This window comes from Clarias gariepinus, chromosome 13 (genome assembly GCF_024256425.1).
Source record: "Clarias gariepinus isolate MV-2021 ecotype Netherlands chromosome 13, CGAR_prim_01v2, whole genome shotgun sequence".
In the NCBI taxonomy this organism is placed as follows: domain Eukaryota; kingdom Metazoa; phylum Chordata; class Actinopteri; order Siluriformes; family Clariidae; genus Clarias; species Clarias gariepinus.
The window spans coordinates 16,000,638-16,014,098 of NC_071112.1; the positions used below are offsets into that span (position 1 = coordinate 16,000,638).

The window sequence follows — 13,461 nt, forward strand, 5'->3', positions numbered from 1 at the left end:
GTAGCACCGTCACCTTGCATCCCCAGGGTTGATGGTTTGATTCACATCTTGAGTCTGTGTGTATGGAGGTTGCATGTTCTCCCCATGCTTGGTGAGTTTCCTCCTGGTGCTCCGGTTTTCTCCCACAGCCCAAAGACATGCAGGTTAGAATAATTGGCGTTCCCAAAATTGCCCATAGTGTGTGTGTGTGTGTGTGTGTGCGCCAGTGAGTGAGTGACTGAGGTCATGTAAGGTGACTGAATAAGTAAATAAAAATAGGTTGTGAAATCATCGCCTTTTGGCATTGTAAACAGTGATCTAACCACAGTGTTCAAAATTTTCACATCTATGTGGTCTAGTCCTCACTTCACTTGTGTTGATAAACACTTTTTATGATATTTTAATTAATTAAGTTTTATTACTTGTTTACTACCCCACCCTTTGCTTGATTGACAGCTAGCATATATCGTAAATCATAACATAATTCTTAGAGAAATTATCATTAACCACAACCTAAGCCTAATTAACAGTGTTTAATAAATCATATTTTGAAATTCCCTTCACCCACAGTTTATGAACTCAGCATATTTTCTTACTGTTATGTTAAGAAGAAAGGCCCTCTACAGCTAGCCACTTTGTCTATAACTCCCTCATTCCCTCCCTTTTTCTTTATTATCCAAACAATACTGATAAATGAATTTGAGTAAACGTTTAACAACTGATACCATCAGTAGAAAAGGCTCGTTTGAAATTCCAGAGCTCTGCAGACACCAGTAGGCAGAGCGGATCTCAATACGCTGCCAGAATTAACAGCTTGCTCTCTCCCCCTCACCAGGCAAGACGTACACCATGATTGGCAAAGACAGCTCTTCTCAGAGCCTTGGCATTGCTCCCTGTGCCATCTCCTGGCTCTTCAAGCTCATCAGCGAGCGCAGAGAGAAAACTGGCACACGTTTTTCTGTACGCGTCTCGGCTGTGGAGATCCACGGCAAAGACGAAGGTCTGCAAGATCTGCTCTCGGATGTCTCAACAGGCAGTTTGCAGGATGGCCAGTCGCCAGGGGTCTACCTGCTCGAAGACCCCATCTGTGGCACACAGGTTAGTGAGAGCCTATGGCTAGGGCTTTATTGTTATTTTTGTCTCTTTTTTCTTTTTCAAAATGAACCTGTAAGTCCAATAGTTTTAAAAAAAAAAAAAATTTGGTTTGCTGTCTGTGCATGAATAAAATGGGTTATCTTTAACTACACTTCATTTAAGAAGCTTTTTTTTATTGTAATGTCATGAAGTCCTGCACTGACAGGCAGCTGTTTCACCCTTCTCAATGTAGGTGTGCTGCTGTTGTGTCTCTTCCCCTTCCCCACTAGTCTCCTCATTGGAGGAGGGTAAATGCCAGTGGGGTATTTGGCGTTTGGGGAGAAGGGGTAGCGGGTAGTTGAAAGCACTGCCAGGTGTTGGCATCAGATGTTGTTTTTGGGGGGGGCCGTATGAGGCCAACACTTCAAAGGCTGCCTGTAGGCTTGTGAAGTTTAGATAGAGGAAGTCTGGCTCCATTCTGTGTTCCTCAGAGTGTTGTCCCTTTTCTTTCTATTTCAGGCTTGAGATTATCTGATTCATATAACAGTCATCTGTAATACTGATTCATTTTTATCAATAATACTCATCTGTCAATTTTTTTTTCTGCACATGGTTCCAGCTCCAGAATCACAGTGAGTTGCGGGCGCCCACAGCTGAAAAGGCTGCTTTCTTTCTAGACGCAGCCCTGGCAGCACGCAGCACCAGCCATCCTGATGCAGATGAAGAGGACCGGCGGAACTCGCATATGCTCTTCACTTTTCACATATATCAGTATCGAATGGAAAAGAGTGGCAAGGGTGGAAGTGAGTATCTCCATGGATATTTGTATGTGTGTGTGTGTGGTTAATTGACATTCCAGCTCTGATGATCTCCCTCTGTGCAGTTAATTGATGGGCTGCACTTCCATTTACCTTTCTTTCTCACTTTCATACTCGCAGAGGTGGAGAGCTGCATCTCAAACTCATTAATCTAATAGCTAAGATATTACAGACTAAATCAAAGCTACCTTCCCATCACCCTTTCATTTTTTCTCTCAATCTATCATGTGGATAGTAAATCAACCAGGCCTGTTTTGACCACTTCATTAAACTTTAATGGGAATTTTAACAGACAGTAATAATTCATGAGCAGCTAATGACCACAATCATAATATAGAAGTACCTGTCAGAATGCAACGCTGTAGTTCTCATTAGCATGGGGGAAATGCTCAATATTTGCCAACATAGGAAAATCTGTGCAGTCTTGTGTTGAATGGAAATAAAAGCTGACTAGCTTTTAGGGGAAAAAAAAACTATAAGGAACAGAAAAAGAAAAGGGCACAAGATGACACTTGAACAGTAAAGAGAATGTTGCCAGCTCTGAAACCCATTTTTCTCTGCAGTTTTGTGAACCCGGGTAAAGCTAGGATAATTTGAGGCAGCTTTTGCTTGAACTTTTTGTGCCCTTCAGGGCAACTTTATGTGACATACCGAATGACAGTTATAATGCCATGACAAAAGGTAATAGTGGTTATTCAAGAGGTTTTGTGCATTAAGCTGTGGTGCACTGAAAATGTCTTCACAGAATGGTGTCATTTGTGACACAGACAATTTTCTATGACATTTCTTTTACGTTATTACATCTGCAGCACACAGCTGTATGAGTTTCTTATCTATTCCAATGGTTTTATAAGTCTTTGGATTACACTGCAAAAGTGATATTGTAGTGAGAGGGAATATCTTTATTCTAGTGAAATATATCTACATGTTTAATATTGGCCATTAAAACAAATTAAATGGAAGAGTTCTAAGCCAATTTCTACATACATTTTACTAGTTTTAAGTGTAAATTACAACCATTTCTTTTAGGAAATGAATTTTTAAAACTAGCAAAATGATCTTCCGTTAGATTGACTTAAAGTTGGTTTGTTGTAATTTTACATTATAAAATTAGTGGATTAGTTCAAGATATTTTCATTTGCTACAATCACTTTTTGCAGCGTATGAGCAAACAAGCAGACTTATTTATAGCATGACTTATTGTACTTTCTAAAAGGTCTGTTGCTGTGTACAGCACATGACGTTACTTTAGAGTAGAAGTGTTGGTGGTATCCTATAATTTATATATATATATATATATATATATATATTCTATAGTATATTCTACTGTCTTAAACTCAGCTGCCTGTTGTTACCTTCTATCACACAGAATTTGTAGTGAACTAGCCAAACCTATAGCCTTGTTATTGCCATTTTAAACATTAACCTTACACTTTGAAGCAGTTTGTTACTTAAAGAGCATTTGTTTTCCTGTTTTTCCCTCTTTCTTTCACTTCCTGGCTTTAAAACTGGCAACAGTAGAGTGAATTTGTATGGGTATTAAGGATCTTGCCCAAGGGCCCTACAGTAGCAACCCGCCAGTGACCGGGCTCGAACCCCCAACCCTCAGCAATTCAGAACCCCAACAATCCAGAGCTATAACAGCCTGAGACGGCACTGCCCGCAATACAATATAAACTAATTTAAGATTAAAGCAAAGGCAATTTGCTTTTAAATTAGGAGGAATTTATTAGTTAAGTTGGCTACCCCAAGTTGACAAGTTAAAAGGATAATTTGTCACTGGTTGTAGGTGGGGTATTACAAGTTGCAACTTGCTATCAGGCACAGCATTAGTCTCCTTATACACTTTGAACATAATTGTTTTTACCTAATATGCCCTCAGTACTTTAACAAATGTTGTTGTCTTTTATTTTTTCCCTGTGTTTTTCTTTCTTTTCTATTTCCTCTCCTCCTTCCTAGTGTCTGGTGGTCGAAGTAGACTTCACCTCATAGACCTGGGCAGCTGTGAAAAGGTGCTTAGTAAGAGCAGGGATGGAGGAGGCGGGCTGTGTCTGTCCCTCACCGCTTTGGGCAACGTCATCCTGGCTTTAACAAATGGAGCCAAACATGTACCATACAGGTAAGACCAACATAAAGCAGACATTTTTTATTACTAAATTAAAAATGTCAAAAATACCCTTTCTCTTTTTAAAGATCTTATACACATAGTTTTTAATGTAAACATGTAAAAGATGGATAAGGTTTGTTGTTATTCAGTTTCAAAGATGTAACAGAAAAAAAGTGAACATGTAATCAAAGCTGCCAGCAACAAGATTATACATGCTGAGTGGTGTTGACAGGTTTACTGACAGCTTTATATGCTGCTGATGTCATTCATAGTGCTCGGCAATGTATTGTATAAAATTAAGTTTGTACTTATTTACACTATTTACTTATTTTAGATCATATTTAAAACATGAACTCAAAACAAAAAAAAAACATGATTCTGATATTTAATCCTGAAATTTATATAATTTTCCTTTATTATTAAGGGATAGTAAGCTTACAATGCTGCTTCGTGATTCACTTGGGAACATCAACTGTAGAACAACAATGATAGCTCACGTCTCAGACTCACCTGGTCATTATGCTGATTCACTCACCACCATCCAGCTCGCTTCACGAATTCACCGCATGAGGAAGAAAAAGTCCAAGGTTGGTAGAACCTTTCTAATTAAACTATTTATATAAAATAAAAACTTCTGTATTTTGCATAGGGCGGCACGCCATGGCACTGCTGCCTTACACCTTCAGGGTCTGGGTTCCATTCTCGCCTCTGGTCTGTGTGCATGAAGTTTGCATGTTCTCCCTCTGCTCGTCCCACAGCCGAAAACATGCACTTTAGGCTAATTGGTGTTCTCAAATTGTGTAAATGAGCATTCGTGTGTGTGTATGCCTTGCAATGAATTGGCACCCCATCCAGGGTATACCCTGTTTTATGCCCAAGTGTTCTGGGACTAAAGGCCCCCTGTGACCCTGTATGCAGGATATGCATTGTATAGACGATGTGTGAGTGAATGTATTTTGCATTCAAGGTTGTCTTTGAATAGTTTGAAAAGCAACAATATAAAAAGTATCTACATTATTAATAAAACGAATTTAATAATTTAATTGAATAATAATAATACTTCAGATCAGAATCAGATTATAGATATGTATTTACTGGCAAATTCAGATCAATTTACACTATTTACACTATTTCCTTTGACGGTAATTTAATAAAAGAAAAAATATATTAAAATGATTAACATTCATATACAGGTATAATTGCAATATCTCAAGTGCACTAGTTCATACTATTAATGCTAATTTGTGTTCCTTGCACAGTATGCATCCAGTTCGTCTGGAGGTGAAAGCTCCTGTGATGAAGGAAGAATTCGCCGACCCCCACATTTAAGACCTTTTCATCCGCGGACTGTAGCACTAGACCCAGACCTACCCTCACTACTGAGTGATCCAGATTACTCCTCAAGCAGTGAACAGTCTTGTGATACTGTTATTTACGTTGGGCCTAGTGGTGCTCCAATTTCTGATCGAGAACTCAGTGACAATGAGGGTCCACCAGCTTTTGTCCCTATTATCCCATCCCTTAACAGAAAGCAGCGTGGTAAAGAAGGACAAACCGACCGAGACCTTTTCAAGTGCAACACCTTCGCTGAGCTTCAAGAGCGACTGGAATGTATTGATGGAAGTGAGGAACCAAGTACTTTTGTTGGTGAAGATAGAGTAACCCAAGTAAACCCTAAGACAGACATTATCACAATAAAGCCCAAAGAAGGGTCTATTTCGGTTGCCCCAAAGGCTCCTACCAAAACATCATCCTCCCAGCAGGACAGTATATTATCCAAACAGCCACTTTCTGCTCATGGTAAACTACCAGGCAGCCCCAAACACAAAACCAAAAATGAACATTCCAAATGGCAAAATGCTTCGATGTCAGATGAAGATATGCCCATGACTGCCTTTTGTATAAAGGCAGATAGTGAAAAGGGGCTTGCAACAGACAGTTTAACTCCATGCTCCACTGGGAAACAAAATAAATCAGTCACATTTGAAAACTCAGAGCCAGTGGTGAGAGAAAAGGTATTCTCCAACAAGAAACAACTACCCAAGCCTGCTCCCCCACCTCCACAACAAAGAGACAGTACAAGAGGTAATAATGAATCAGAAGATAAGTCTGCCATAAGGATACCACCCATTGGAATGAGCCATCAAGTGCAAAAACAGAGTGGTTCAGGTGGCAATTCTCCTCTTTTGAGCAGGGTTCATCATCTCAACCCCAAGACCCCACTAGAGGTATGCCAGCTTAAGTCCACACTCAGGGAGCGGGATATTTTAAGAACTACAGTAACTCTGCAGCAACCAGTTGAGTTAAATGGAGAAGATGAGCTGGTGTTCACCCTTGTAGAAGAACTGTCAATTGGAAGTATTTTGGACAACGGAAGACCTTCCAGCATTATAAGCTTCAATAGTGATTGCTCTGTACAGGCCCTTGCTTCAGGATCTAGGCCAGTGAGCATAATTAGCAGCATCAATGATGAGTTTGATGCATATACATCCAGTGTGGGTGCCTCTCAAGTAAATATTGAGATGGTAACACCATTTACAGAGGAAACGTTTGTCTCTTTAGATAGCCGTGGTTCTTCTATCAGTTCTTGGCTTAGTGAAGTGAGTGTCTGCACCTTAGAGAGTGAAGGAGCACAGTCTGCAGATGTCTTCCTTCCTGATGATGCGCAAATTGACCCAGGAAGTGCTTTCTACCTTGATTCTCTTGGCATGTTCCAAACAAGTCCCCAGAAGGAACCCAATAACTCCTTGAATGATAGTGGCTTTAGTTTCTCAGAACTGGATAGTGATAGTGCCACATCAAGTAAACTCTCACTTAGTAAATGCTCATCCTCTCCAGAGTCCACAAACCCTTCCATCAGAAATACTTTAAAAATGGCAAAACCAAATAATATTAACTCATCTCCAACCCAGACCCTGCAAGACCCGTACAGTGTGCATTGCAGTCTTCCCAGGAAAATGAAACCTACCTCATCCACAGTCCAGACCGGTAGCATCAGTGAGAGCAGTAATAGTAGCAGTTGGAGACGAGAACCATTGAGACTAGAGGGCAAATCAGATGACCCATGGCATCGGAAAGAGAATATGGCAGAGTTGCCTATGGCCTCAATTTCAAGTCCTTCCAAGCAATTAAAAAATGGAATGAGTGGCATACCAACTAGAAAAATAAGCACAGACTTTAACAGTATTTCACGAATACCCACAGCATATGTGTCTACTTTATCCCAAAGGGTAGTAGATGGATGTGAAAAATCCAGTGCCATTAAAAAGGTTGAGACACCCAGCAAAATGCCGCAGCTTAGAAGAGGCGCAACCACACTTGGGACTGTTCCAGTCATTCATACATCTGCTGATGTTAAAGGTAGCTTTGATAGTGAATCATCAGGCAGCTGGAAGTTTTCATCTTTGGAAAAAAATAGAAAAGCAAATAAGCAGGACATAAGTATGCTGTCTGGTGGTATATTACCTCCTCCACCTCCGGTGCGCAAATCCAGTCTGGATCAGAAAAATCGTATCTTACTACCACCGAGTGCCTTAAAATCTGTATGTGAGACAGGAAAGTCACTAGTTCTCAGGCCTGCAAAATCAGAGGATGATTATGACCTTCGGTACAAAGGAGACTCCCATAGTTTAAAAACATCCAATTTGAGGTTTGATCATAATTTACTCAAAACAACATCAAGTCTCAAAGCCAGAGGAGCAAGAGGGGACACTGGACAAATGTATGGAAGTCAGGTATCCCTGGAAAGGTCTGACAGTTTGACCTCTTTAGGATCTAAACCTGTGCTCAGTCGAGAGAACAGTGGGGCCAGTCTTGGTGGAAAGTCAAGCAAATCTGTTACTAAGTTTGGATCACCTGTTGCCACTTCTTCCCCAATCACTACCTCGCCAAATCCCAATGTCAATCAATTCAACATGGGAAAAAATGGGCCAATCAAAAACAGCCTTAATGCAAGACCAGTGCCTGTAAATGGAAACAAAGCTCGCACATTATCTGCAAGCAATTCCAAAGCACTAAGTTCCTCAACTAAGTCTCTCACAACATCTGCAACAAGGAATGCTAGTCTTCCACCTTCAGGAAAGAGTGCATTACCTCGTGCAGCAGCAGGATGTAATGGTAAATCTACAAGGGGAACTATTATGGGTACTAAGCAAGCCATGCGAGCAACAAACAGTCGAGTAGGTGAGCTGGCATCAGGTAGTCCAACTGGAAAACAACCAAGGGGATCCGGTGATTCTGACAGTGGTAATGACAGTGGTGTGAACCTTAATGAAGACAAGCATACACCTATCCCCATCCTACCTTCGCCTTATAGCAAGATCACTGCTCCCAGACGGCCACAGAGGTATAGCAGTGGGCATGGAAGTGACAACAGTAGTGTCCTGAGTGGAGAGTTGCCCCCTGCCATGGGGCGAACTGCACTGTTCTACCACAGTGGGGGAAGTAGTGGGTATGAGAGCATGATCAGAGACAGTGAGGCCACTGGAAGTGCATCTTCAGCTCATGACTCTATGAGTGAAAGTGGAGTGTCTTCCAACATGCGACTCAGGAGCTCAAAGCCCCCCAAAAAGAGATCAAATGGTGAGTAGGATGCAGTGTATGATTCTACAATTAAAAGTCTCCCAATTCTTCTCATAGGTTTTTCATGAGTTCTTACTCATATCAGTTTTCCCCTTGGGCCATCGATGCATCATTGCTCTGTGCTGTTTCATGTGTCAACATTTATGTCTGTGTTTTTATACCAACGTTTTTGTTTGTACTATAACTCACTTTCCACATCATCTGCATGTTCTAGGCATTCAGAGGCGGCGTCTCATCCCTGCTCCTTTACCAGACACCTCCTCTCTGGGAATGAAGGCTGGAAACACAGGCCAGTGGGTGGATCTGCCTCCTATATCTGGCCCATTGAAAGAGCCCTTTGAAATCAAGGTGTATGAGATTGATGATGTAGAACGGTTGCAGCGGCGGAGACAAGAACAGCCCACAGAGGTAAATAACTAAGATGACTGAGATGCAAATGGAAAATTTATCTAAATCTAGTTTCAACACAAATGCTGTCTTAGAATACTTCATGCATTTTGATCTATGTATATTAATTTGTCGTTATAGAAAGAAACATTTATATCCATCTTATTTTTTTGCAGCAAACAGTTCAGGATGTTGATAAGGTATGTTTCTCATACCAGATTGATATAACTCAATATATGTAAATAACAAGAAAGAACTTGCACATAAAAAAAAAGTTCTTATATCATATGGGATTTCTATGTGGTTCTTAGTGATTCAGGCATAACTGTCTGCTCGTCTTCTTCCGTAGGGTCTGCTATATTTTAACACAAAGCTGAAGGATGTTGAGCGGCGACAGCAACAGGTCAGAGATCTCAGAACTAAGCATGGCACCCTGAAAGAAGAACTGGAGGACACCAAAGCAAGACTCATGATGGACCCCAGAAAGTGGATTGGAGAGTGTAAGTTTTATAGTTAGCATTTAAGTTTTACACTTAGTAAACACTCCAGCTATGCCTTTTTTCCACTAATTAATAATTGGTTGTGCCCACTACAGTTGAGGTGGACCAGGACATGGACCCAGAGTCACAAGAGTACATGGAGGCACTAGAGCAAGTCACGAGTGAACTAGAGTACTGCGTCAACCTATGCAAGTCCCGTATTATGATGGTGACCTGCTTTGACATAAGAGTAGCATCAGAGATTCAAGAAGGACCGCGAGAAGTGGAGGTGTGAGAATTGTATGGGAAAGAAGTAGAGATAAATGGTGAGCTAAAGAAGTGAGAAAGAATCTTGGAAGTCTAAATGGAAGGAAAATGACATGTAGCAGCCAATTCACTGATACAAAAAACAAAAAGGCAAGGAATAAACTTAAAAAAAAAAAAAGACTAGAGCACTGAACACTACATAGAGGAGGATTGTGTTATCAATGAAAAATGACTGGTACTGGTAATATATAGTGCCTCGCTCTGTGTAATGAATTTGAATGGAAAAAAGCAACAACCTGATATTTTTGGATCATCTGATATGTTGGAAAAAAAAAAGACAGACTGTCATTATTCAGCCAAGAGTTTTGTTTGATATACCGCAAAGTGCCTTTGTGATATAATTTCAATCATTATTTTTTTGTATTGGTGCTATTGCTCTTACCAGCATACCTAAGCCAACCCGTAACATATTACTTTTAAGAAGAAAATGATTTTATATTACATTGTATAGTGTATTTATATGATTAAACAGTCTGTAAAATACAGTTTTGTGGGAATATTAAAGGCAAAAGGAAAGGAAAGCAATAAGCTAATGTTATTGCATTTTCTTAGACTTTGCCTTCTCCTGAACTATCACCTTTCAGCATTTTGTCATCTAACCTCTGGAGCCTTATGTTCTCTTAGTATTGACTGTGTTTGACTGTCTAACTTACATATCAAGCAACTCTGTGATGTCTTTTAAAGAGCTACGTTTGTAATACTGTTGTAATCCAACCACTGCTGATCTTGGTTGAACCCATGCTTAAGCTAAATTCTTCAACTTAGACTCAGTTGCCTTGAGTAATTTCAGATGAATAAAACATTACAAATGATCATATCTTTATAAGAACATTTTCTAAAATAGTCAATTCGGTACATTTGGTGTCTCTCTTTCTTTACCAGATTAAATGTACACAAGGATTTATTTATAATAAATGAGAACCCAATGAAAATCTCGCTTGATATCTAATATACAGTAAAATTTACCATTTAGTACGATCTGATAAAAAAAAATTAAAAAAGGAAAAAAAGATGTTATTGCTGGTCCTTGTTTACATTTACTGAGACTGCAGCAGTGTGAATTTCTCTTTGGGCCCTGCAGAGTAGGTGCTATTTGCATAAAGCAGCGCATGATTTATGCAGTCTCACAGGTTCTGCGAAGACTGAGATGTCTTTAACCAGTAGATAAAAGAGCAACATCTAAAAAAAAAGATCCATAATTATTTAAAAGTAGATGATAAATTTGCTTATCAGAAGCTGAGGGAGATTTGATCGTTTGTTCAGTGAAAACGAAGAACTGAAATAGCCTGCATTTTGCCATTGTTACAAACTGTGCACTGATTAAATTGACTACACACAACTGCTACAGCGTTGTTTTGATGGACCACTGTGGATGAGATACACTGAAGTACTAGTGCCAGGCGTTGGTTCTATGCATGCTTGCAGTCTGTTCACATAGAACCTCAAAATGCGTTTGCTTTTAGCACAAATGCACTGGCCTTATTTGGAGTTTCAGAACATTTTATTTTGTCTTTTTAATGCTCTTTGGTAGATTAACTTGCGTAAACTCTAATAAATACCTCTGTATTCCTGATGTCATGGAGGCAATTGTACAGGTGTAGATCGTCCACAATGGCTGTTTGTTAACTGCCTTTCGAAATGTATTTGTGACTTTTTCATACCAGCATAATTACATAAAGACGGTTATTTCTACTGTTCATGAGATCATATTTGAAATTTTTTCCTTGTTAACCTTTACAAGTATACATGCTCAGGCCCTTTTTTACAATGCTGCATGAGATTTTTTTTTTAATGATTTTTGGATATGTTCTTGTTCATTTTTACATGTATTTTTAATGACAATGCTGGATTTCACTGTCATGGGCAGTTAAAACATGAATTAACCAACTAACACCAAACAAAAGTTTTTTTTTTATTCTAAATGTATGTCACATTTTCATATTAGATCATATTTTCTAATGTTTTTTTTGTTTTGTTTTGTAAAAGATTTTCAAACTGTGTAAAAATGTATGATATGGCAACTTGGTATGACTTTTTTCTGTTGTGAATAAAAACATGTTTCTTCTTATTATTGTGTGCATCTCTATTTTAAATACCAATAAGCATCTTTTAAAGTGCTATGTAGGTTGAGGGCATTATAAATATTTAAAAAATGCATTTATGTTAATAAAATATTAATGTTTAGGAACATTTTGGTATTCGTATGTAATGTCAATCGATAAATAAATATATATATATATATATATATATATATATATATATATATATAGCTTAAAATGTTCAAAAAATGTGATGTGAGGTAAAAACATTCAGTTTTGTAATATCACTCATGATTGGCCACAGTGCTATGGCACATTGCAAAGCAGCATGAGTGTTACTTGTGCTGTAGGAGGGACTGCTGAACTGTTATTGCCTAATATAGCTGGATTAGAGGTGTGACATCAAACTGTTAGTATATTTATACATGCATATTAAAATGCACTGGCTTATCTCATGCCTGCTTTTGATATATTGTAGAATTGTAAGTGTTGCAGCAAATAACACAAGACTAAGAACTACAATAATTATAATGGTTATACATCTTTATTATGCTTATCATATATTTTGAGACATCCATCCATCTATCCATCTTGGAACCTCTGTAGTCCAACTAGGAACTGTTGAAGCTAGTGGTGACCTTTGAATTTATTCCCATTTTGTACAACTGTGGTAGGACCTCTCACGCACATTCACACACTGGAAGCAATTTGGGAACGCCAATTAACCTAATCTGCATGTCTTTGAACTGTGGTAGGATACGAGAAAACCCAGAGGAAATCCACCAAGCAAAAGGAGAACATGCAAACTCTATGCATAACCAACATGGAAATCGAACCCGGGACATGGAGGTGCATGGCAACAGTGTTAACTACTAAGGCACGTGCCGCCATTTTAATAATGGTAATCCACAGGTGTCGAATTAGTAGAAGTAGTGAGTGCTGTGGATAGCCATTAACTGTACCAGTGAAACATGCATGCATGCACGTACACACACACCCCACAAGCTACCCTGTCACCCTGTAAATCCGTTGTGGTGCCACCTGCTCTGACAACGACACACAAATGTGCTATTTGATTGAGAACCCACTCTAGTATGCATGCACACATGCACACCATGCTTAGGATGGACCATAAGACAGTCAGGTTACAGAATCCCAGCTGACAGATACAGTTCAGTGCAGAACACAATATGTTCTTGGCAATGAACATAAACTGCACAGTCTAATTACTGTATAATATGGTCTTCCTCATTTATCCGATTATGATTATGGCGCTTGCCAGGGTTTTAGAGGATATACCTGCAATGTGTTCTTCTAATACATTTCTGCAGAGCTGCTTAAATTTAGACTTGGACTGCATATTGCTAGGTAATCCCCTACTTACAGAGCAAATACAATAACCTCGGCCTGTTCCGATCTTTCCTCCCCACTGTTGATTTAATTTGATTGAAACCAGAGCATACAGTAGTAATGATTTGGCTGCTCTGTTGGAGCATCTGGCTTTTATATTGCTAATCAGATCTGTGGCCTTTAGTCTTGCTGGCTGTGAGTGTTTTTTGACAGCAGGCTAGAGGATTGTATCCTTCAAATGGCAATGATTGAGCCATACATATGATAATGCAGGAAAATATCTAATCTGAGACATGTCTTGTCTGTATGCCTTTGTCTGT

General features: G+C 39.3%; 1 protein-coding gene across 2 annotated transcripts in view; it reads left to right on the forward strand.

The window, feature by feature from the left end:
* The window catches only part of kif26ab (kinesin family member 26Ab), an 81,591-nt gene extending 69,771 nt beyond the window's left edge, over positions 1 to 11,820 (forward strand). For both annotated transcript variants that reach the window (XM_053509594.1, XM_053509595.1), the window contains 9 exons: positions 815 to 1,077; positions 1,673 to 1,856; positions 3,831 to 3,990; positions 4,403 to 4,565; positions 5,238 to 8,559; positions 8,774 to 8,967; positions 9,123 to 9,146; positions 9,296 to 9,446; positions 9,542 to 11,820. In XM_053509594.1, coding sequence (XP_053365569.1) covers positions 815 to 1,077; positions 1,673 to 1,856; positions 3,831 to 3,990; positions 4,403 to 4,565; positions 5,238 to 8,559; positions 8,774 to 8,967; positions 9,123 to 9,146; positions 9,296 to 9,446; positions 9,542 to 9,720 — 4,640 coding nt within the window. In that variant the 3' untranslated portion in view covers positions 9,721 to 11,820. The remainder of the gene's footprint in view (positions 1 to 814; positions 1,078 to 1,672; positions 1,857 to 3,830; positions 3,991 to 4,402; positions 4,566 to 5,237; positions 8,560 to 8,773; positions 8,968 to 9,122; positions 9,147 to 9,295; positions 9,447 to 9,541) is intronic.
* Positions 11,821 to 13,461: the final 1,641 nt, after the last annotated feature.